General features: G+C 40.9%; 1 protein-coding gene across 1 annotated transcript in view; it reads right to left on the bottom strand.

Moving 5' to 3' along the window:
- The window catches only part of LOC144657843 (intermembrane lipid transfer protein VPS13C-like), a 113,465-nt gene that overhangs the window by 62,023 nt on the left and 25,861 nt on the right, over positions 1-25,581 (bottom strand). The window contains exons 25-35 of the mRNA XM_078518204.1: positions 9,655-9,739; positions 9,283-9,350; positions 8,506-8,584; positions 7,602-7,689; positions 6,871-6,988; positions 6,243-6,315; positions 6,039-6,113; positions 4,053-4,155; positions 2,954-2,999; positions 1,962-2,043; positions 1,192-1,354 (exon numbers count right to left, since the gene is read on the bottom strand). Coding sequence (XP_078374330.1) covers positions 1,192-1,354; positions 1,962-2,043; positions 2,954-2,999; positions 4,053-4,155; positions 6,039-6,113; positions 6,243-6,315; positions 6,871-6,988; positions 7,602-7,689; positions 8,506-8,584; positions 9,283-9,350; positions 9,655-9,739 — 980 coding nt within the window. The remainder of the gene's footprint in view (positions 1-1,191; positions 1,355-1,961; positions 2,044-2,953; positions 3,000-4,052; positions 4,156-6,038; positions 6,114-6,242; positions 6,316-6,870; positions 6,989-7,601; positions 7,690-8,505; positions 8,585-9,282; positions 9,351-9,654; positions 9,740-25,581) is intronic.

Here is a 25,581-nt window from a genome sequence, read left to right as displayed (position 1 = left end):
CAAGAAGTATCTTACTTAATGAAGAAATTATTGCCCCGCAGGGTTTTGGCCCGGGCCCCCGAGGGGCATCATGCCGCGTGCGGCTGTGTTCCCTCTCGGTCGCGCCCGCAGTGGTCGGTGTCGACTCGGTCTGCGCGTCACGGTTGCACGTGGCACGTCACGGTGGCGTGGGGGGGGGAGGGGGGGGGCTCTCCCGGCATGTGTGGCCGGTCAGGGTGAACTGTGCGGGTCGGGGCCTCCGGCCTGCGTTCGGTGGCTCGGTTCCTTCCTTTTGTCTTTCTGCGTGACGGCCTGTCCCTGGGGCCTCTTGTCGGTCCCTCCGACGATTTCGGAGCGGCATCAGGCGTCTCGGGCATTGTGATTCCTCCGGCGGCGTGCTGGGGTTCGCATCCTTTTCTGTGTCTTCTCGTGTCCCTTCCCATTTTTGGCCTCATATCGTCGTTCTGTTCCTCGCTGAGTCGCTCTGAGTGGTGTCGCCGGCCCATTCCGCGGTCCCGGCCACGCATCGGGTCCGTCCCCGGTAGCGACGGACTTTTCTGGTCTGCGGCTGCGGTCCCCCACCACCACTGCGATGTCGTGCTGTTGCGTCTGTTTTGATTCCGTTCATAATTTCTCCTGTCTCTTCTGATGTGAGGATGGCGCGATCATCGTTGAACTTCGGGGGCACCTGTGTCAGCTATTTCTAGTTAAGTTTATTGTTACTCCGTCACCTCTACTAACTATGGTTAATTGTAGAACAAATATGTTTTGTATATATCTTGCAAAATTCATTCAAAAGAAATCAAAACCGTGTTGGTGGCTTAGATATCTGATCTTACTTAGCATTTTTTTTTCTTCATCTACTCCTAAGATAAAGTTTCAATTGAGAAGAGATCTCAAAACTTGAGATGGTGTTTTGTTGGATTTTAAAAGACCTCGAAATTCGTCAAAAATACTCCGTTGCTTGTCGAATTTCCAGGTCTCTTCGGTGTTTGGACATTTAATGATACATAGTGTTTTGTGTTTGATAATAAGTTCATACCTATTGATGAAAAGGCACCAATAAACAACAGAGGATAGTTAAACTGTTGGTTGCGCTTTATAGCGAGATGTTTGCGAACATAGAAAATAAAACTTGACATCAATTTCCATCAAATATCGGTCCTAAACTATCACAGCACAATCATTTTTTAATTAAAACCGGCGAACTACCTTTCCAGTGGTTATCAAGCATCTGAATAAACCCAAGTTTAACTTCAGCGTGAATGTCCCACGAATGAACAATCAAATGTGCTCCAAGATCTCTTATCTCCAGAATCAGATACGGATCATCACTCGTAGACTGTTCACTTGCCTTGTCCACTGTGATAAGAAGCTGAAAAAAGACCACGCTTTTATTAAAGGGGCAGTGTCACCAACATTTAGTTCTTCTTGAAAATTCAATGAAGGTGTTAGTATTAATTGGAAAACCACTAATAGTGGCCTGGCCTTGCTAATATGTACTGTACTAGTCATGAAAATTGTTAAACAGTGGTTTGGTTACGGACTGGTATGAAAAAGTGGTCTAAACCTTGAAAAAGTCGGGCCGAAATTTTTAAGTTTGACATGGAAGAAAATTTCACAAAAAACATTTATCACGGTTTATTCACATCTTTAAGAATGAATTTCTGCCTTCTTTTGTTGTTCAAAGGTTACTTTGTTGATCAGTGAGTGCTCCCTCATAATTCTAGTATAGTTTACACAAAAACGTAGAAGACTTTTCGTGACACTGTCCCTCTATTCCATCCTTATACTTTATATATCTAATATTTTTCCACCATGAGAACATAATAACAAGGCCATTAGGAAAAAATCTTCAACTTGTACTCATCTGCTTCAAGATGAACTTTTATGACGCCCTCTAAAAATAAAGGTTGAGTTATCCAACCAGATTTTGCTAGCCCGTTGATGCTCAGATTAACACGAATCCATTGTATATGTACCTTTTCAATTGTAAAATCTCCTGCTAATTTGATCTTGTCAACGTCGTGGGTCTCCTTAACAACAGCCTGGTCATCTTCAGCACTGCAAAAAAACAACAAATACAATGTAAACATTATAAAGCAGAGAAGGTCACATTAACACTTAGCAATTGACGAGAACTGAAATGATGCCACTTAAACACAGAAACTGTTTGAATGCTTCCCGATTGTATTAATTAGTCTGTTGGTACAACAGTACATAACATGCAAAGCTATCCAAAATTGTCCGACACACTGATAAATAAAAACACTCAGATTTGGTATTGTCAGTTACGTACCAAAAGCCGCAAAAAAATACTAGAAAAACTCGCAGTTAAAAAAATGAAGCAACATTCTTCTGTTTTTCCGCCTAAATTTCATTTTAAAGAAGAAATTTGTTGAACAATTTGGCTATAAACAATTGATTGCAAACAATCAATGCGTAGTTTACAAATTTGAGTGTAATCTGTGCGACGCAGATTATGTCGGTACACCACCCGACATTTACACCAACGCATCAACGAACACAAATACTCTGCAATCGGGAAACACCTGGAGAAACATGGTCTATCGAAGGCTGATTTGGACGAGAAACAATTCTCTGTTTTAAAAAATGCAGATCAAAGTTTGATTGTTTAATTTTTCAAATGTTGTTCATTAGAGAATTGAACCCTCAGCTAAATACTCAGAAAAACTCTATTTGCGCAAAACTCTTTACGTGACTGCATGCGAATACCTTATTACATCATCATGACATTTTTTTTTTTACTTTTTATCCGTGTCTCTTAGGAATTTCTTATACATTTATAGTCGTACCTAATTTCTTATTCATTTTTGACTTGATAATGACGTTAAGCGAACGTCGAAACGTCGTCGCCTTTTTTAAAACGTTTTTAACCAAGATGGTTATAAATTTTTCTATTTTATCGCAATGTTTTGTAGTCGAATTAGTTAGAATTAGTTATCGCACACACCGTTCCTCTGGAAGATTCTCTTCTGTGTCATACCAAACATCTTCATCTGTAATGAAGGAATGACGAGATATTAATCACAGGTGTACAACAGAGGCCCCTTTAATACAAATGCGTTTCCGTTTATGCATTTTCGCATATCCTCCACCAGGGCCGTAGCTAGCAAGTGGCAAGACGAGGCACTTGCCACGTCTAGATTTTAAACCAATATTTTTTTAAAAAATACGTTGAGGTGGGAAAATGATCCCCAGTTGAACATGATTGATTTTTCTGATTTTCGTGAAAATGCTGAAAATAGTTTCTCAGAGCTTCTAGACTTTAAAATTTTCTCTCTAGGCCCCGCTAGCGGCTCGTGCCTTCGACACCCACAACTTATGCCTCGTCTATGCCAGAATTCTGGTCAAGACCCTGACTTCCACACTAATATGATAAAAACACTCATGGTTTTTATCGCAGTCGCATACGTTTGAAACGCTGTTCAGAGTGGGAAGATTAAGAAATGGAGCGCTATCGTATCATTGTCGACGGGAAGCGGGGACTTTGGTAAACGCTGTGTTTTCGATTATATCATTGTGGAGGATAGGCGAAATAACATCGACAACAACGCATCAGGGAAAAAAAAACAAATCCTTGTTAACGAGACATGGCTAAAACGGTATCAGCCACAAATACCAAGTACTTTATATCCAAAAGAGAAATTGTTGTGGTTTTCAAAGATACGCGAATTCTGAAGTTCAACACCCAACCAACGCTTGCGCTTTTCGCTGCCGTCATTCATTATTATGAAGACAGCCAACGAAAAACAGAAACAAACAATGTAAATCGAAATCAACCAATCACAACTAACATATGTAACCTTTTGGCCCGGTTGGTAAACTGCTGTTTCCCAAGAGGTCTGCTAAGAAGATTGGCGGCAGCAAAAAGCGCAAACTGTACGCGTCGGCTGAGGTTTGAATTTCTGAGTTCGCAATTACCACATGCATCAAGATTTTTTTTTTTGCGTATTTTGCTTCGGTCTCTAAATATTGATCTGTTGTTTGTCTGAAAGCGAAGTGACTATTGCTATACTGGGCATGATCTTTTAACTCCCACTTACACCTACCTTCAGTACTGTGTAGACGTGCCACCATTACATTATTAAACAAGGCTTGAAGATCGCTTGCCTCCTCTAAAGAAAGAGTAGAGGAGCTATGTTTCCACTCATTCTGTTGAGAGGCAATTACAATTGAAATAAGTCATAGATCGGGCTCCAATTTTCCCGGTGGGTATGCGAAATAAGCCTCAGTATTCTTGTGAGTCTGAGTGACAGCAAGAACCCGGCGTGCCAAATCGATGGAATTCGATAATCGATAAAATCGATTGTAATCGATAATAATCGATAGCAATTAATAGCAATTAAAATCGATGAACCAAAGAGTTGCGAGTATCGATTTTCATCGATTTTCATCAATTGTCATCGATTTTTATCGATTATATCGATTTTCAGTTGCAATCGTTTAATAATTATTTTAGATACGTTTTCGCTAGGCATTGGCAATTGAGTCTAACCTATTGTACTTTTTCCTCTTCACAAAAAGTGATCTGTTGTGCAATTGCTGCTTTTCCTCTAAATGTGTAAAAATTACGAAACACTTGACTTCTTCAATTAAGAAGAGACCCGGCCATTTCCCCATTTTCCACGTATAGACTGACTTCACTCCGGGCTTAACTATCAAAGGTTCGCAGGAGCTTTCACTGGTATCCAACTCTACCGAAAACTCTATCAAAATAACAACACTCTTGGGCAATGCTAGCTCTTTTTATTTTGTTTAATCATGAAAAGGCGATTTAAATTCCATCAGAATGGGCACTCGTGCTAGCCCTTCACAATAGCCTCTATTATTAGTACGTTCATTTCGTGCTTTGTTTGACTCGCAGAACTTCGATTTGACTAACTTAGTGAAAGGATGCATAACGTATCGCCTTACAAATGTTGCAAGAATTGATAAATGGTTCATTGATTTATTATAACTGATAATAATCAATAAAATCGATTAAAATCGATACAATTAAGAGGACGTGAATTGTGAGTATCGATTTTCATCGATTAATGGAACCAATCGATATTAATCGATTGATTTTTATCGACTATATTGATTATATCGATTGGTTTCCGATGATCGATTTTCATCGATTGGACAGGCCGGGCAAGAAATACTTAAAGGGGCAGTATCACAAGAGACCAGTTTACACAAGCGATTTTTGTCGCGCAACTCAATGCAGTTTTTGTCGCGCCGAAGTTGCATCAAGTTTCGAACAGGTTCGAAACTCCTGCGACTCGCTGCGATTTTATTGCCTCTAGTTTTCACGCGTGCAAACTCGCGGCCATTGCCAAAGTTGCATGAAGTCGCTGCGATATCGCGGCGACATGATGCAACTTCGACGCGACAAAAATTGCATTGAGTTGCGCGACAAAAATCGCCTGTGTAAACGGGCCTTTTTAGGTTTCTGTGTAAACTTTGCTAAAATTATGAGGGTACATAACCTTTGAACAACAACAAAAAGGCATAAATTAATTCTTCAAGGTGTAAATTAACGCAATCAATCGTTTTTAAGTGATTTTCTTCCAAGTAACACTGTCAATCTTGAAAATGTCGGCCTGACTGTTTCAATTTTTAGGCAATTGATGGCAGTATGTGGTACGGTGAAGTTGAAACGCCTTGCACTGACTCCCACTTAAAATCTTTGAAAAAAAAGTCATTTGACAGAAGGCAATGAAAATTGATAAAATATCGCAGTAAACGCAATCAATCGTTTTTAAGTGATTTTCTTCCAAGCAACACTGTCAATCTTGAAAACATCGGCCCGACCTTTTCAAGTTTTAGGCCACAACTGTCCTATCTGTCCGTAGCCAAACCACCTTTTAACAATAAGTGGATTTGCAATTAATACCAACACGTTTATTGCATCTTCAAGTAGCACGAAATCATGGTGATACCGTCCCTTTAAGTGGGGGCAAGTGAAACTGAAATTTAGTGGCCCACTGGGCAAGTGGATTCCAATTTTTTTCCTTCCCTGTGAGAACCATTAAAGGGTCAAGTTGCTTTACCTTCGAAAGGACGTCAGCCCGCTTTTCCTCCAATAAGGAAGGTTGTTGCACTCCAAAGGGCAGATGATCTAAGAACTTTGAAAACATTTGTTCATTGTAATAAGTGGCAATGTAAATGATTCGAAAACAAAACAGCGAAGATACGGCAAAGCTACGGAGACTTTAATGCACAAAGGCCGACAAAATAAAAATAAGCTCTCATACCTTCATCAACTTCTTGAATTTTTCATCCGATAGCTTGAGATGTACAGATGGCAGAACTGATGATATTTTAAATCTAATTGACAAAATCACAAAAATTAGCATTCCAAAAATCCCACTTTAGAACAAATTTAATACATACTAGACAGTAAAACATATTTCTTGCTCAAAAAATATGTGACATGTTACAAGGAGGCAGCGTCAAGGAGGCAGCGTGCATGGCCTAGTGGTTAAGGGCGCTGGACTCGTAAACTGGAGGTCTTAGGTTCAAATCCACCCCCCTGCCAGTAGATGGATTTGTGTTCGGTGGTCCCGAATTCAACTCCTCTGCGCTTTGTAAATAGCCAACTGGTCAGTCTCCTGCGAGTTGGGATTTTTAACAAGTTTCTGTTTGATTTACAGTATTTGTTTCCTAAGATTTACAGTGTCAGTGGATGAGCCACTTTGATTTCCATTTTTCATCATTTATCATCATCATCATCATAATTATTATTATTATTGTTATTATTATTATTATTATTATTATTATTATTATTATTATTATTATTATTATTGCTATTTGTTTTAAGTTATATTGTTGATATATTTAAAATAATACTTGACTCGCGAACAAAAGAAGCTGTTTACTTACTGTGGCAATTCTGAGTTATCAGAAGTTATGCTTTTCTGTAACTGAAGTTTTAAGGCAATTGATGGCAGTATGTGGTACGGTGAAGTTGAAACGCCTTGCACTGACTCCCAGTTAAAACCTTCGAAAAAGAATTATTTTACAGATATCAGTAAAGATCGGTAAAACATCGCAGTGAACTGGTCACTACATAGTAATTAGTATTAATGTTATTGGCCGTTTGTGTGCTAGAGACGTTAAAGCCGTCTGAGACGTTAAAGCTGTCTCGAGACGACATTAACTTCTAGTACAAAAACGGTAAATAAGACGGTCGCCTTTAACGTCTGATGGCTTTAACGTCTTTTCGTGAGAGCGTCTGAACGTCCAGACGCTCTTATCGGACAGGACGTCGTTAACTTGTATAAAAACAGTAAATAAGACAGACGCCTTTAACGTCTGATGGCTTTAACGCCTTCGTGTCCAGTGTCCTCCGAGTGTAGAACTTTGTCTTTTTTTTTTCTGAAAAGCTGTCTACTAAATGCGTCCCGTTTTTATACCAGACGCCTTAAACGTCTTTGGCGGTAAAGACGTCTAGGCGACCTTATCGTCTCTAGCATAAAAACGGTCATTCTTTATTATGAGTTTACCTGTTTTCTGTTAGAGCTATCTAACACTGATGCAACTTACTGTATTTGTTTTGTAACGGGGCAATAACTTTTGCAAGATCATCAACCAACTCCGTCTCAGCTACTTACTCTTGTCAAAAATCATAACTTGAACATCATCCAAAGTCACCTCGAACTTGTCATAGAACATTTCCTCTAACTCGTGATCTGAAGCTTTCTAAAAGATGCAGTAAAACAATAAATAAATCAAACGCTGTCCATATTAATAACTGTGTTCTCCTTGAAAACTGTGTGTGGGATACAAGTTCAAACTGGCTATAATTCATCAAATATATTGTTGTGCATAGTTGTGTGGATAGTCCATGTCGACAAAGTAAAACATCAGGACTATTTATACGAGAAAAAATAAGAAGCGCCTTAAATAAGCCACAGCCTAAATATCAACACGTAAACTGGGCGTATGAATGGCACAAAATCCACCCTTGCGACTAAAACAAGGCGCATCTTAAACAGGGCGTGGGTTATTTTGGACTACGGTTTTCAACTGGTGTTCTTTTCCTCCCAAGCTGAAACGTTTGCACTCATAAGGTTTCTCTCCCGAGTGTGTTCTTTTATGTTCCCTTAGCTTTCCTGCTTGATTAAAACGTTTCTCACACTGGTTGCATTCATAGGGCCACGTCAAGGGCTTCTCTCCTGTGTGAGTCTTTTTATGTTGCTTTAGATTTCCTGCCTGATTAAAACGTTTCAACTGGTGTTCTTTTTTTCAACTGGTGTTCGTATAAACGGGTCATGGTGACTCATGGACTTGTTTGCGTCTCAACGAAGACGCACACTGGCCGTATAAATGGTACAAAATCTCACTTCGCGACTAAAACATGGCTCTTATTCGCATCTTATTTTTCTGATAGGTCTCTAAAGAAGGAATAGTCATTTCACTAAAAGCATGCTTCAAGAACTTTCCATTAAACCTTACATTACACACAGTTACTCTGCTTCAACTTCAACATATTCACATAATTTGCCTGATACGTACTCTTACACTTGCGTCCCGAGAGGCCAAATTACTGACCACCTTGAGATGCCCCAAGTCAACTGCCAAAACACTCCCATCCCTAAAAGAACGCACAAAAGAACAGACATTACATCAATCAATACCTATCTTTATTCTGTTTGGTTGGCTAAAAAAAATGCGCTCTCGGTATAGTGGAGCACAATTTTATTACAATGTTGTGAAAGTCGATTTACAGTCACTTGCAGAAATCATTGCATTGTGGCGATTTAGTAGTTGTTAAAATTACTGATCTTATGGTGAATCTGTTGGCTGTCAGCTGGTTACCATCATCCAGATGGTGCAATCTAGACATCTACACGGCTTATTTATATACACAGTTTACGGGACATATACACGGCTAATCTGTTTCACCCTTTTGATTAAAGGGGGTTTAAAGGAACTGTGTAACGGATTTGAGTCAAATTTAGGCACGGGAAATGGCCATCAAATTCGGTGAAATATTAAAAATTACAGTGAAGGAATATTTCAGTAAAGTGAAGAACATCAAAACAGATTGCGATATAGGTTTTTGACATACTTTTGGGCTCAGTGTTCAAACAGTTTTCAAAGTTAATCTCGTTTGCTTGTAAAAAGTACAGGAGAAACATTTGGTTGTCATGAAGCTATGGTTTTGTCACTTAGATCCATACAAGTAATTTCATTTAAATAGTTTCATAGCGAGTATTTGGCAAAAGTTAATAAAATATACTTAACTCAGCCGTAACACAATTTCTTTAAGGCTCGTTGAACAATACATACCTTTGCAAAGTTCCGTATTCAGGAATGACAACGAAAGGTGACCTCACATCCACGTCAAGGTATGTCACCTTTAAAAATAAGAAAGCAAACTTGACATTTAATACTACTATACCGTGTGCGAATTGTAACACCTAAATTTCTCTGAGATAAATGCGAATACAAAATGAACAAAAATGCAAGATTTTTCTCGAGTTCATGTACAACGCACAGAATTTTACAACCCATGAAATTGTGGTGTGCAGTACCTCAATACTTTGGAACTGAAATTATTTTACTGGAGGTAATGAGCAATCAAATGTATCTCTTATCAGAAATAATCACTAAGTCATTCCGATAATCTGAAACAAGCACATGTTTATTTTATTGTCTAACCTCATGTTGAGCAATTGCGTACTCTAAACCTGCTCTGGTCCACATTTTCAATTGCTGGAGCTTGTTGGCTGCTGCCACCTCAAGTCTAAATTTACATGATTAAAAATTTGATAGAAGGTTTTATATATAACCAGACAGACAGACAGACAGGCAGTTGTCACAGATGTCAAGGGCAAGCGGGGATGGCGCAGTGGTGAGAGCGCTCGCCTCCCACCAATGTGGCCCGGGTTCGATTCCAGGACCCAGCATCATGTGTGGGTTGGGTTTGTTGTTGGTTCTCATCCTTGCTCCGAGGGTTCTCCACAAAAATCAACACTTACAAATTCCAATTCGATCGGGAATCCGAGGGCCACAAGTTTGTCAGTCACAAGACTGTTATGTACAACCCGCATGAAATAATGCCACTGAATATAACCACGAAGATGGACATTAGTTTATGCACAAAACATCTACCTATTGACATAACATCTTGACTACTTGACTTACGGTGATGGAAATTTCACAAATATCGTAATAATAGATTCTTGAGATTAATCAAGGAATTAAACGGCGAAAACCATGTAGGGACTTTTTCTGAGACGCATTTCAGAACAGGGCTCGAGACTAACTTTTTGGCTAACTAGCCAAGTGGCTAGTGACAGCTTTGATTTCACTAGCCAAAACGTATTTTCTACTAGCCATAATTTTAAGCATAGTTCTTTTTAGGGTTTAGGATGAAAACAATGTCCGATAATGTTGAAACCTTTAGCCGTAAAATGTTCCTTAAATCTTCACGGTTTTTTTTTTTCCTTAAAAATTGGGCTTTGTTCTTCACTATAAAAATTGTACATGTACATGCGTTTTTGTCAACTAGAATTTTGTTTAAAGCTTCACATTCTATAATGTCAACAGTTTACTTGTTAGTATAATTATTCTCTGAGAGACGATTTTAATAAGTGCGGTTTCTTGCCACTAATGCCTGATTTTTTCACTAGCCGTTTTGGCTAGTGAAAGGCCAAAAGCTACTACCCAAAACTGCATTTTTACTAGCCATTGGCTAGTTGGCTACCGTTAGTCTCGAGCCCTGTCAGAAGAATATATCAAAACCAAAACTATGAATCTACCATTACCATAACGAAGATATAGATACACTATACATCACAAGAACTTTATCCAATATCAAAATAAAAAGAACAATACTTTACTCGTGTGTTCAATGCAAAACACACACATGGGAGTTACCGGTTGTGGCACAACTTGCAAAAAAAACCGCTCGGGCTCGCCTGGCTCGCTGGCTCGCCAGCCTCGCCTCGCTATTTTTTGCAAGTTGTGTCCACAACCGGTAACTCTCATGTGTGTGGGGGTCGCAATGCCAAAACTCTCATGTGTGTGGGGCCCGCAAGGCCAGCCCTTTTGTGTGCGGGGCTCGCAAGGCCAACCCTGTGCTAGGAATAAATATCAATTGAACAAATATTTTTAAGGTATATACACCGAAAAATGGCTGCCGCAAGATATTCGTCAGAAGTTTTGCAAGCTATGATGGAGGAAAACCTCCGTGAATTTCAAGAAAACCCCCAAAGAAATTTAACTTTTTTATTGGCCCACACCGATTTTAACGAATGGCTCCGTGTATGGAAAATGAACATACCGGAAGCTAACGAAAACAACAAAGATCTTTACACTTTTGCAAGAAAAAACAAAAAAAAGTTTTATGAGCTTTTGGTAAGCGAAATTGATGACTTACAAAATTTAAAAGCAAGCTTTGGACTTGAAGTCAAATTTTCAAAAAAAATAGACGGTGAGACGCAACACATGGAACACTATTTCAGAGAAAGTGAACCACACCTTTTTTTAAAAAACGACAAAGACCAAATAAAAAAAGAGTTTGACAAATTTATTGACAAAGCAAAGGGAGAAATTGAGGGTTGGTCAGAGAACGGCTCTGGGTGGGCCATTGAAAGAATAACAAATGCGTACATCAACGTTGCGCGTTATCAGCCATTGAGAGGAGGAACTTATTTGCCTTTGCCCCCAAAGTTGGCAAACAAGAAAGCAATTATTAACGTGCAAAACAGAGATAACCAATGCCTAAAATGGGCTTTGAGAGCTGCATTATTTCCTCCAAGAGATGGGAAAAATCCACAAAGAACAAGCAGATACCCAGTTGACGACGGCATTAACTACAATGGAATCAATTTTCCAACTCCACTAAAGCAGATTGACAGGCTTGAGGCGCAAAATAAAAACCTTGCAATAAATGTGCTTGGGTGGGACTCAGAAGACGAATGTGTGATACCTTTAAGATTAAGCGAAAAAGAAAATAGCATTCCCCGTATATTTCTTATGTTGATTGAGTCAGGATTAACACAGCACTACTGTTTTATAAAAAGAGTAAGTGCTTTGTTACATGACCAAACCGGAGATCAGCATAAAAAACACTTTTGCATGATGTGCTTGACAGGTTTTACAAGAGAAGACTTGCTCGAAAAGCACAAAAAATATTGCAATGGCGCTAAAGGCAGACCAACAAGAATCGAAATGCCGGAGAAGGGGAAAAACACTCTTTCTTTTAAAAACTACCACAAACAAATGAAAGCGCCTTACCAAATTTACGCCGACTTGGAGGCACTGCTAAGGCCAATAGAAGGGTGTAAACGCGAAACGGCCGAGGAGCGCCAGAAAAGAAAAGACCTTGGTGAAGAAGTGAAAGACATGAAGCCGAGTTACACAGACAAAAGAGAACAGCACGAGGCATGCGGATTTGCTTACACAGTTGTAAGGAGTGATGGTGAACACGAAAAAACATTTGTGTACAGAGGACAAAACGCCGTTGAAGTATTTTTGAACTGTCTTTTAAGTGAAGAAAGAAAAATAAGATATGAATTGTCAAAGCCAAAACCTCTTGTGATGACGGCAAAAGACTGGGTAAACTTCAAAAATGCAACCAATTGCCACATTTGCGAAGAAACGCTAATGAAACAAAACTTTTTGGACTCTTTGCCAGTTTGGATTGGAAACAAAAAGGAGCTTAATTACTTTGGGCAGATGCACAAAAAATGTTATTACAGAAAGGAAAAAGAGGTAAAAAACCTGGATACCGAAACCCACTATAAGCTAAAAAAGCTTGAAAAAGAAACACACAAATTAGCAGCGAAAAACCAAAAAAACTGCTTAGCGTGCCACAAGCCGCTTATCCAGCCGAACTACAAGGATGTGGTAAAAGACCATTGCCACATAACAGGCAAGTTTCGAGGAGCCGCACACAACATTTGTAACTTTATGATGCGATTAGATCCGAAAAAGGTCCAAATACCAGTTGCATTTCACAACCTGAGGGGTTATGATGCGCACCATTTAATGCAGTCAATTTCAAAGATTTCAAAAGAGGCACAGAAAGAAGTAAAATGTGTTGCAAACAACATGGAAAAATACATCACATTTTCACTTGGCAAACTGCGTTTTATAGACAGCTTAAACTTTCTTAAAGGAAGTCTTGATTCACTTGTAAAAGCGATGCCGAAGGAGGAATTAAATATAACAAAATCTAATTCAACACAGTCGTCTGATGAAAGTTTTGAACTTCTTTGCAAAAAGGGAATCTATCCTTACGAATACATGGACTCATGGGAAAGATTTAGCGAAACAAGTTTGCCTGAAAAAGAAAAGTTTTACAGCAAACTTAATGATGAGAACATAACGGATAAAGAGTACGAACACGCGCAAAACGTGTGGGAAACCTTTGGCTGCCAGACCCTGGGCGACTACCACGATTTGTACGTTAAGACTGACGTGACCCTGTTAGCCGACGTCTTTGAAAGCTTCCGAAAACTCTGTCTTGAGAAGTACGGGTTGGATCCCGCGAATTATTACACGACGCCAGGCCTTGCTTGGGACGCACTCTTGAAAAAGACAGGCGTGGAGCTTGAGTTACTTACAGACTATGAAATGCATCTTTTTGTCGAAAGGGGAATAAGAGGCGGGATTTCGATGGTAAGCAAGAGGTATGCAAAGGCGAACAACCCTTATGTTGAGGGATTTGACCCGAGCCAGCCAAAAAAATACATAACGTACCTCGATGCGAATAACCTTTACGGGTGGGCAATGAGCAAGCCGCTTCCAAAAAGTGGATTTAGATGGAAAAAGGTTATGCCAACAGAAAAAGAAATAACGACAAAAAAAGAGTATGCAAAAGCTGGATGGATTTTAGAGGTGGACTTGGAATACCCGAAAGAGCTGCATGACGCCCACAACAGCTATCCATTAGCACCAGAGAAAAAGAAAATAAACAAAGAAATGTTTTCGCCTTACCAAAACAAAACAATAAAAAATCTTGATTTGCACCCGCCAGACACCGAAAAGCTTGTTTCAACTCTTGAAGACAAAACCAATTACGTCGTGCATTACCGAAACTTGCAGTTTTATCTAAAACAGGGAATGAAACTCAAAAAAGTGCACAGGGTCTTAGAGTTTGAACAAGAGGCGTGGATGGAGCCGTACATCCGGATGAACACAGAATTCCGAAAAGAAGCGAAAAGCGTCTTTGAAAAGAACTTTTACAAGCTAATGAATAACTCAGTTTTTGGAAAAACAATGGAAAACTTGAGAAACCGTGTAGACATAAGAATAGTGCGCAGCGACGAAAAAAAGAAAATAAGAAAATTAGTTGCAAGCCCATTGTATTCAAGGCATGTGATGTTTTCAAACGATCTGGTTGGAATAGACATGCGAAAAAGTAAGCTTTTTCTTAATAAACCGGTCTACACAGGCATGACCATCCTTGACGTAAGCAAGCTATGCATGTATGACTTCTTTTACAACCATCTGAAAAAGGAGTACGGAGAGCGTTGCGAGCTTTTGTATACAGACACAGACAGCCTTTTGCTTGAGATAGAAACAGAAGACGTTTACGCGGACATGGCAAAAAACATTGACAAGTACGACACAAGCGACTACCCAGAAGAGCATTCACTTCATTCAAACGAAAACAAAAAGGTGTTGGGAAAAATGAAAGACGAATGCGCAGGAAAACTAATTTCAGAGTGTGTTTGTTTGAGGCCAAAAATGTATTCAATAATGACAGAAGACAAAAAAAATATAAAAAAAGCAAAGGGGGTAAAAGAGTGTGTGACAAAGAATAAGATAGATCATGAAAACTTCAAAGATACACTTTTTCAAAACAAGGAAAGCTTTCACGAAATGCACATGCTAAGAAGCTTTAAGCATGAGTTGTGTTCGATAGTGGTGAACAAAAAATCGCTATCCTCCTTTGACTCAAAGCGATGGATATGCGAAGACGGAATAAACACGCTCGCATACGGGTATAAGTTTTGCGAAACAAAGCCTACATAAACATAACGTTTAGAGCTTTTCTGAGCCCAAGGGGCTCAAGCACTAAGTGCTTGGTGGTAACTGTGTATTTGGAGGAATAACAAGCAATTCTTCACGCACGAAGCCGCGCTTTGGACCATCGGGCAAGTAATAAAGAACTGGCTGATTAGGTTTAGTAACAGACCTTTCAATGCTGTAGACTTTTAATGACCAAATCGGATCTGTAGCCCTTTTTACGCCGCCTTCCAGCTCGCCAGGTTGGTAGAGATAGCGCACATTAACGAGAGAGGGTATTTTTTTTCTTTCTTGCCAACAGGCCTTGTATATTTTGAGGACGGTTTGGACGAAACAGCCTTTTCTTTGATTGCAGTAGCAGGTTTTTTTCCAGTAAGACTGGTAACTTCGTTGTTCAGAGCGGTAACAACTTCGGGAAGCCTTTTTACCCACGCTGTCGACCGCTGGCCAGATGGCAGGTTCATCTCGACACCGTACTGATAACCAAACAGGCGCCCTGCCAGTGTTTGATTAAAACGTTCAACAATAGCTTGATCTCTGTGAATGTTAACACGCCCGCGTCTAATATAGGTTTTGTGATTTTCCATTTCTTTAGTAACAGCTCCCATGAATTCGCGACCAGGGTCAACTTGAAGCATCTGTGGCCATTTTAGTGCACTTCGCCTGTAAATTGTCTGAAAACCTTTTGCAACCTCAGTTGAATCTTTGGAGGACAAAGGCTCGGCCTCTTTGAAACGGCTGGCAACGTCAACAACAGTCAGCGCGTATTTGTAAACTTTTCGCCCTCGCGGCAGTTTGTCGTGTGGCAGAAAAAGAAGGTCCGCCTGGTGGACCGCGTTAGGGGTAGAAACATCGAATTTTGGGCGAGGAACGTATCGTGGTGCCGGAAGGTAGATCTGCCAAAGGGCCTGCTTAACTAGCCACTTTTTTGCGGCATCTTCGGAAACCTTGGCCACCTCGGCTAATTTTTTTATCGCTGCAATTCCCTTCCAGTAGCCCTGGGGGCTATAGTAGACTTTCGAGATCTTTGCATCCATGCGTATACAAGAAAAAAAAGAAACGTTTAAAGAAACCGAAAGGCAGCGTACCCAAGAGCAAGAGCGCCTGCGCCAACGAACATCAGTTCACCTTGTTTCTGCTGCTCGCTTGGCTGATAAAAATCAGAGAACTTGGGTTCTTTCGGAGGAATCATTTGTTTGTCAGGATGTGCCTGGTTGTAGAGTTTGAAAGCGTAGTCTGTGTTCGTAAAGTTCTGTTTCGCTTGCTGTTTGATCTCATTGTTGGTTTCGATCCAGTCGAGAAGCTTCGTGCGGTCGCGAGAGTACTTCGCGTAAGCTGCCTGGTAAGCCTCGAGAGCTTTGTCGTGTCTTTCTTTTTCTTTCAAAGCGGCGTCATCTCCGCCACCCAAAGCTCGAGCAAGATAGTTGCCGCCAATGAAAGCAGCAGCGTTCAAGATAGCTCCGCCAGCCATAATCGCTACGCTTGCCATTGTGTGTTTTTGTTCTTATATTATGATATTTTTTTTTAATTGGTGGGGAGAATTTTCTGGTCCTCGAGATACTGTTTAAGTGCAACGCTGCCAGCCATGACGGCTGTGAACTTTACATAGTTCATAAAACTGCTGCTTGGGTCGGATGTGAAGTTTTCTTTTACAACTTTTTTGGCAGCCCAGCCGATTCCGGCGGCGAGACCTGTAATGGTGGCGGCATCCATGAGCGTTTTCACGAGCTTGTTGTCGGACATGGCGGTTCAGTATAAAATAATAAAAAATATTCAATTGAAAAATTTTTTTGTTTATTCTTCACCGTTTTGCGAAGCAAAGTTTGCAACTTCTTCACCAGATTCAACTTCTTTTGTTTTTTTTATACCTCTTTTAAAAATTGTATCCTCATCCTTTTGCACCCGAATAGCGGTTTTAACGCAAGTTTTGGAAAATTCAAACCAAAGTAATGCAATACCAGCCATAGCTGCACCTTTAACAAGGTTGTCAAGAATAAAACCAAGGGACATTGTCGGTATAATAAATGAAAAATAAATGTTCAAAAGAAATTTTTTAATCCATCGGACGGATTCCTCTTTGTTTGCGAGGTCTAATGGCATTTTGGATTGTCGAAGGCGTGTCTGAAGAACGCGTTGCAACCCTTCCAATACTTTCTGCTGTAACTGGTGTGTCATCAGTTATAAGAGTTGGCGGAGCTTTAAATGTTGGACTTCTTTTTTCGTTGACAAAGGCTTTGATGTCTTCGCGTTTCACATAAGTTGTAACGATTGCACCGCCGATACCAAGCAAAGATATCCATTGATTTGTGGTGAGACCGCTTGATTGCGGCTGAGCCTCGGGCGGAGCTGGTTCCGTTACGGCCGGTGGTGTTACATTTCGCTTTGCAGCCGCAGATTTCTTTTCCTTTTCTTTTGCAATTATTGCAGCAGCCTCAACAGCAGCTTTTTTCTGTGCTTCACGAGCCTGTTTTGTTTTTTCAGCTGCAAGCTTGCCAGCAGCAACTCGCTTTGGATTTTTGGCAGGCTTTGTTGCTGGAGTTGTTGAAGTAACTTGTTTCTGTTCTTCTTGAGCGATCGGAGTTTGTTCGAGCTCGGCCATAATATAATTAGAAAAAAATAATATTTAAATGAACAATGCTCAGCAAACTTTTTTGCTAAGCAATTGCTAAGCATTGTTCAGTAATTACTTAGCATTTTCTTAGCATTGCTCAGAAAAATCTTCAGTAGTTGGTGTTTCAGCGCCATGGCGCTGGGACTCAAGAGTCCCTTTGGTTTGCAACTTTGTCGGGACCCCTTGGGCGTCTTTGACGCGTGCTGCGCACGTCCCCGCGCCTGGCGCGGCTTCGTTTAAATCAATGTGCTTTGTTGTGATGAGCGCAGCATTTGCAACGGCAAGAAAGCGGCCGCATTTCAAAGCCAGACCGCCTGCCAAAGTGGACAGCTCTTTGCTGATGATGTAGTCGTTTTTGAGTTCCTTCTGATAATCATTGACGTCCTTGATATTTACGGCCATACCAACGACTTTAGTAACAAGAAAAATAAAGCTGTCAATCAAGCTGTCGGTTGTTTTGGATCCAACGTATGCCTCATATCTCTTTAAGTACTTTTCAACTTCTTTATCTGTCAAGCGCTTCACCTGCTCGTGTGTCAGTTGCACACCGATTGCTTCTTTGGCTTTTCCTGTTGAAACAAGGATTGCAAGCTGTTCACGCAAAGCAGGAATGTCAGGGCCTTGAATGAGTGCCATAGCGCTTTCTGTACTTTCTGGTTCAGCTCCTAGCAGTTCCATTACGGAAGCTAATTCTTGTTCACTTGCAGCGCCCTTGACGCTCTCGGGAGGAGAAGTTGCGAACGGGTCAGCCATTTATTACTCTAAAAAATATGTTCAATAAGAAAATTTTGTGCCGTAAGGGTGGCGATGAGAAATGACAAGATGCGAAAACTTATTTTTTTTTAGCTTTAAAATGATTTCTTTGTAATCCTCATTGGCAAGTTCGCCAGCGTAATCCTCAAAGATTGCCTTCGTGGTCTTGGCAGAGGGGGTGTAAAAGAAAACGATTGCCGCAACATTTTCGCGGAATGAGGATGTTATGCTTGTCAATTTTTGAGTTAACACCCATATGCTCAAGCCTGCGTGGCGAGCAGAGAAAGCAAGATTCACCAACTCCCCTGTTCTTCCTTTTACATCTTTCGAAGCAGCACAGTCGTCGAGGATGATAAGCGTGTTCGTACCCTCAAAAAGAAATCTTGAAAGCCTTAACCAAGATTCCACCTCGTGCTGCTCGCAAATGAAAACAAAAAATCGAATATCTTCCTCAGCAAAGCGATAATAAGTCTTGTTGTGCTCGAAAGTCGGGCAGATGAGCACGATGTAGTCAAACTTGCCTCGGAAAGGGCCACAAAGCTGATTGACCACGTATCTTGTTTTTCCTGAGTTCGTTGGTCCCACAATGAGGGCGTTGAAGGGTATATTGGCAGGATCCATCTTCGTTCGTATATGTACCTAAGGTACACTTTTTCAAAGAAAAAATTATAAAAGCACAGATTCTAACTGCCTGCCAAGTATATTCATTTGGGCGTCGCTGATTACGTAAATGTGGCAGTTCAAATTACCTGAGCCGCTTGCTTTCCTCTCTAGCTCAAGCTGGACACCGTCCTTTGTGTTCACAAGGCGCGTGCCGCTTCCGTGCATCGAGTGGTCAGCCATGGAACGCAGATCAATAAGAAGGCCAAACTTGTCTTCTGTGTAAAACTTTTGCAGAGTCATGTGCTGCGTTTTATTTTTTTCTTTCATGTAGAATCTTTTAACTTCTCCCCAAATGTCCATTCCTTCGATGCCGTTGTTGTACAGCATGTTTGGCGAGCCGTTGACAGTGATGCTTACTTTTGTAAGGTCCGGGTTAATGTACTTTTCCGAGCTCCTTGCACCTTTGTTATATTGCTCAATAAATAGGAGCAAGATACCTTTCATGGACCTCCTCTGCGGGTTGACCCTTAGATTAAGACGTGTGTCGGAGCCTTTTGCAAAAGTCACCACTTTAACACGCTGGATGTGGTCGTAAGCGAACTCTTTGCCGCCCGAATAAGCGCTGAACGCTTCATCTGCAATTTCCTTGCTTCTTATCATCTCGTACTCCAGCTGGATGTTTGTCAACTTGTATTTCAGTTTTGTTGTATCTGAGCCTCTGACCACATGTTCGGCTGCCGCGAGCTTCAGTTCGAACACAAGATCGTTGTATAGTGCCTGAGGATAAAATGCCCCATGGTCAGTTAAAATCTGGTGATCCAGACGGATGCGGTATTTATTACCATATAGCTCATTCAGCTTTTTTTCTGCTTCGACTCCTGAAGTTTTCTTATCGCCAGCATTTGAGCGAATTTTGTTAAGGTCCTCGCTCTGAATGCCCTCTGGCACCCTGTCGTCGCGCTCCTCCTGCGAAAGGAAAAAATCCTCAAATATTTTGTAGATGCCATAGCCAACCGTGTCCTGCACGACGGTGCCTTCGTACTTTACAACAAAATCGTCGACCAGAGCTCGGCTGACGTTGTCAACCAGAAAGTTGTTGGCATGGCCTCCGCTCAAGTCGATGTTGAAGCGCAGCGCCAGCGAGCCAGGCACAATGACCTCGTTTTCGTTCAGCTTGGGCACTGAAACATACAACGTTTCCTCTGGATTGGCTTCTGTGCGGTCAAAAGTGATTCGTTTTACCGCGCGCTCGGCTTTCAGTGCGCCGAGTATTTTCTCTGTGCGTCCCGGTCGAAGGTTTTCTTGAACAGCAGCCATCTCTCGATTGGTTTTATTGTTAAATTGAAAAGTTTAATTTAAAAATATATATATATAAATTAAGCGATGGCAACAGGTGGTGGTGATTTTGGATTCGAGGACCCTGATTTGGACCAAGATCTTGACCACAACAGTGATAACGATGATGAAGAGGAACAAGAGGTCGACACAACCCGACCATTTCAGCCCGGGGAGGCATCCACACCCTACCATGGGGGTGAACAACATGAAATGCAAACGATGCAGCACGAACAGAGCGGGCTGCCAGACACATCCTACGAAGAAACACCTTTTTTGGGAAGCTTTATTCATCAAGATGACAAACCGGCAATGATTGACAGAGCTAAAGATTTTATCAAAAGAAAATTCCCCAAAGTGAACTTCGCAAAATTAGGCCCAATAGGTTTTAGCAAAAAGAGTGGCAATGAAACTACAATTGTATCCTTTGGATCAAAAGGTGGCGAGACCGAAATTTTCAAAAAAGACGGAACTGGCCTTCTCAAAAAATTCACAAACAAGTTTAAAGCCCCCCTTGGGCCAGAAGCGGAATCTCTGATTGCTCAAGACAATGAAGAAATAAGAGAAATGAGACCAAGATTAAGAGAAGCTGAAAGTCAAATACAACAGGCAGAAACAATTGACATGCAGAAAGAAAAAGCCACCCAAGAAGTAGAAGATTTCAGAATAAGAATCGAGCGAATAGATGCCAAGATGGAACAACTTGGGTCAAATGTTGAAAATGAATCAGAATTGCGCAGACTTAAGCAACTGAAAAAAAATCTTGAAAAGGATTTTGAAAACAAAAAAAAAGAAGTTGCTGCTCTTGAAAAACAAGCTAAGCAGAAGGCAGAAGAACAAACACGAGTCGACCAACTAAGGGCAAGCCTCGCTGCCATAGAGAGCAGAAGAAACACTTTGCAAGAAAGGCTCAACGACACAAGAGCGTTGGATGATCTAAAAGAGAAAGAAGCCAAGCTGAAGCAACAAAACGAGGAAGATCAAGCTGTTATAGAGGATGAGAATGCCTCCCCCACTGACAAACAAGCCGCGGAAGAAAGAGTTGCGGAAAGAACCGAGGAGCTCGGGCGTTTACAAACGCAGATTGCAGAAAGAGAAAGGGCGCTTCCACTTCGTGAGAGGATCAAAGAGATCTTCAAAAAACATGGCGTGACATTAACAGCAATACTTCTGGCTGCTGGTGTCACGATTGGTTCTGTTATTGGAGCCATTACAAACGCGTTGAAGGCAACCGGCAAAGCGTTGGGGAAAGGCCTAAGTGATATTGGCTCAAAGGTAGCATCAGCTCTGCCTGGTCTCATTGGTTCGATTGCGAAATTTCTTTTCAAAACCGCTGGTCAAGTAATTGGATTTCTTGCAGAGCACACCTGGCTGCTTATCCTTGCTGTGGTTGCTTTTCTTGTTGAAAAATACATCAAAAAGAGACGTTAACGCATAAGGGTGTAGAGCAAAGCTGCTGCTCCAACCGCGCCAACAGCAACAGTTGCTTTGTTTATTTCGTGTGAATCATTGGCTACGGCCTTCGTAGCTTTAGCGCTTTGCGCGTTGCTAGCTGGTGTTTCAGCAGCGCTTGCGGCGGGTGCCTGATTTTTTTTTGCTGTGGCGCTCTTGTGTATAGGATTTGAAGGGTGGCTGTTTGGTGGGTTGATTTTTGATTTTCCTCCGGCCATCAGTTTAAGAGCTGCTTTTTTTGTAGCTTTATTAACCTCATCATTCACTCCTAATTTCATCCCAACAACAGCCTGCTTAAGCTGGTTATTGTAACCAACAACGCTTTCTGTGTTTATCACCATACGAGCGGGCATCAGCCAGGCACCTGGGCAGACTGCAAGGTTAAGCCGAACCTTAGCTTCGTCGATGGCTAGTTGGTATCTTTGGACCGACTTTGCCAGATCAGGTTGCCTTATAGCGTCTTCAACCAACACGAGGAACTCACTTTGCGCTTCCTTTGCACGGCCGCCTGTTCCAAGTATGCTACTTCGAACGTTCACCTGCGAACCGAGAATACAGTAGACAAAAGCCTCTATCGACTGGTTTACTCTCGACAAACCTGCCTGAGTAAGCCCTTCAGTGCCGTTAGGACAAAACCAGTCTGCCTGTGCATATGCAGCGTCGTCTGGCTCGATGTATTGAATCAAGTTACCTTTGCTTGCAGTTCCACCTTCATCCGAAAATTTATCGTAATCGGGGTATTTTGCTCCAGTTTTGTTTGGTCCAATGTTAGTAATCCAGATATAAACGTTACCAAGTCCGTGGTTTGCGCCTGTTGTGAAACGGAAATCGCTTGACGGGTCGACACCGAACTCAGCGCATATTCTTTTGTAAGAAGCCACGTCGTACTTGTTGTCGAACTGGCTAAAAGTGGGGTCGCCTGGCAAGGCGCTTACGCTCTGAATTCCCCCCATCTGAAACAATATTCGCCTTATCGTGAAATAAACGTGAAAAAGATAAAAATTACGCACAATCGGTGGCAAGCTAAGAGCTGAGTGCTCTTCATCGAAAATATCTCGACTTATACCGCAGCCTGTTGTCGCGCACCATACCGCAAAGTTAAGTTGCTGTGGCCAATAGGCCATATTTTGGCTAGCAAGCCACCTTTTTGACTCTTTTCCTGATGTATGCTTCAGTTTTGTTTTTTGAAAAATCTCTCTTAATTTCGTTGTGAAATATTGGTCTGGTGTGACGTAGATGTTTATTTGGCTGTTAAATATTTTTTTCAAACTTGGTGCGGCTTCGTGAAATCCAACAGCTGGAATTGGCAAAGATGAGCCTTTTGCGCCGCTTGGTGACAGCTGTTGTGGAAAACCGCCTGAAATTTGATTCACCCCCAGTGCTTTTTTCATCTCTGGGCTCCAATATTTGCTGTCAGAGCCAAAAACATTTATCAAATGGCCTTGCCCTGCCTTGTAATAAATGTCTGCCGTTGCTGTGTGGTTGTACGCGAACTCAACCTGTGCAACAAATTTTGTTCGGTCAGCGTTTGGATATTTTGCAAGAAAAGGTTTCCATGCATTGTCTTTTGCCGCTTTAGAAATTGTAGTTGCTTCTGGGGTTTTCATCCACTTCATAAAACCTCTTGTTTTTGCATCCATGGTCCTCTTTTATATTAAACATTTTTTATTTTTATTTAATATAAAAATGGTTGTGCTGACTGTTACCACAAAAGAAAATCCGAACACTGTTTATTTTGACCAGCCTATTCCAAAACCAAGCTATATCCGGCTTTTAAGTTGTTCTCTTTACAACAGCTGGAATAGTTTGGAAAAGGATGGAATAGTTTTTTATAAACAAGTGAACAAGGAAGAGAAGGCGCGTTATATAAGGCAAGGAAACTTCTCACTCGATGACATTGGGAGTATTTTTGAAAAAGGATTTCCAGAGAAAAACATGTTTTCTGTAACAAAAGGCATTGCAGGTCGTTCATTGATAATAAAAGCAAAAGAGCCCAATTTAAAAGCTTTTGGACTGAACGAAAGTCTTATTAAGTTCTTTAATTTGCCTGGGTTTGAGAATTACGCAAGTATTGAAAAGGAATTTTTTGAAACAATTGAGGTAAATAATGTTTCAAATCCTAAAAATTACTTCATCAACTGTGACCTTATCGACAAGCAACAAAGCTTGCTAAATGGTAAGCCATCAAGCCTTTTAGCGTTTTTTGACATACGTGGAAAACCGTATGAAAAAGTTTATTACCAAAATACACATTTTAACGTCTTGCGCGACGTTTCTGCTGAAGAAAATGTATCATCTCTGACTCTTTCGATTAGAGATGAGAATGGAAAGCCATTCGATTTTAACGGCACAAATCTTACATATGAGTTGGAATTGAATTAAATTAAATACAAAAATAACTTTTATGTATACGAGACCATGTCATCTGCTAATGTTCTCCCGAGTGCCCCTGCTTATGGTGATCGCGAAGAAACACAACTTTATCCAAGCCTCCCAACAAATGCCGAGAATTTTCGGCTGACTGAAATAAGTAAAATTGAAAAAGAAATATCCGCTGAAGCTGAGCATTACAGGCTTGTGTTAAAAAAATATAAAAAAGTCCGGAAAGTTATTCACTATTCCGTGGTCTGTCTTGGCGCCGTGACGGCAGCTCTGTCTTCTGGAGCTGTTGCCACTTCACTTACTGGTGTTGGAATTGTTATCGGCGTTCCTGTTGCAGCAGTAGCAGGTATATCTGGCGCAGCTTCCACTGGCCTGTCAGTTATCAACAAAAAGCTTGAACGTAAAGTTAATAAGCACTCAAGAATCCTCGCTCTGGCTGTTGCAAAACATGACTCGATAAACAGCTCTGTCTCACAAGCTCTGAATGATAATCTTGTTTCTGACAAAGAGTTTCAACTGATCACACGAGAAATGCAAAATTATCGCCAACTTAAAGATACTTTACGCTCAAACTTTGCAAAAAAACAAACAAATTCACTCCAGCCAGACATCGGAAAAATTCGGGAAGAAATCAAGAGAGAAGAACGCAAAAGATTGGAAAAAAAACTTCTCGAAAGTGCCACCGACATTTCGAAATAAAATTTCAGTCCAATAAAACATTTTTTCATTTTATAAAAGAATGATTGTCTGCGCTCATCTTGTCGTTTACTTTGTGTTTGAATATTTCACGCCCGAGTGTCAAAAAAATATTCGATACATAACCCGCGATGTTGTTAATTGCCTGAACGAGGCAAAATAAAAGGTTACAGCGCACTTAAAGTGACTTTCAGCCGAGTCGAAAGGATTAAATCTGAGTGTGCAAAAAATACAATTAAGTTGAAGCGAACAGCGAGAAATTGCGTGACCCACAGCGGCATGCAAATTTTTTTGTGTGTTTGCGTGCGTGGGTGTACAAAGTCGGGGTATTACCCGAATGATATTTTTAGACGGTGTAATATCATGACTCATCGCCAATGACAAACACCGGCTGTGGTGTTTGTCAAATTCCCTCTCTACGACTGTTTTAATCAGGAGTCTTTTCTTTCAATTTCTGATCTTTTGCAAGTTGATTATCGAATTTTTTGCTTTAGCCGTTTAAAGCTTGATTAACACATCGGCTTGTTTACAATCATGTCGCTTTAGAATATTCTGGACTTCCGGTACGTCACACACACATGCCAAACATGCCGATTCGCCATTGATTTTCAGCGTTTTTAAAAAAATTTTTTTTTCGTGAAAAAAAAAATCACAAGCGAACAGGAATGTGTGGTGCGATTTGGAATGTCCTTTCTATTGTGCGATTTGGAATGTGCTGTATAAGCAAAAATAATTTTACACAGGATTTTTTTTTTCAATTGTCTGGTTGTTAA

Source organism: Oculina patagonica, chromosome 6, assembly GCF_052425735.1.
Source record: "Oculina patagonica isolate OP01 chromosome 6, crgOcupat, whole genome shotgun sequence".
Taxonomy (NCBI): Eukaryota; Metazoa; Cnidaria; class Anthozoa; order Scleractinia; family Oculinidae; genus Oculina; species Oculina patagonica.
The sequence above is the reverse complement of the archived record's forward strand: the minus strand, read 5'-3'. Positions and strand labels throughout refer to the sequence as shown.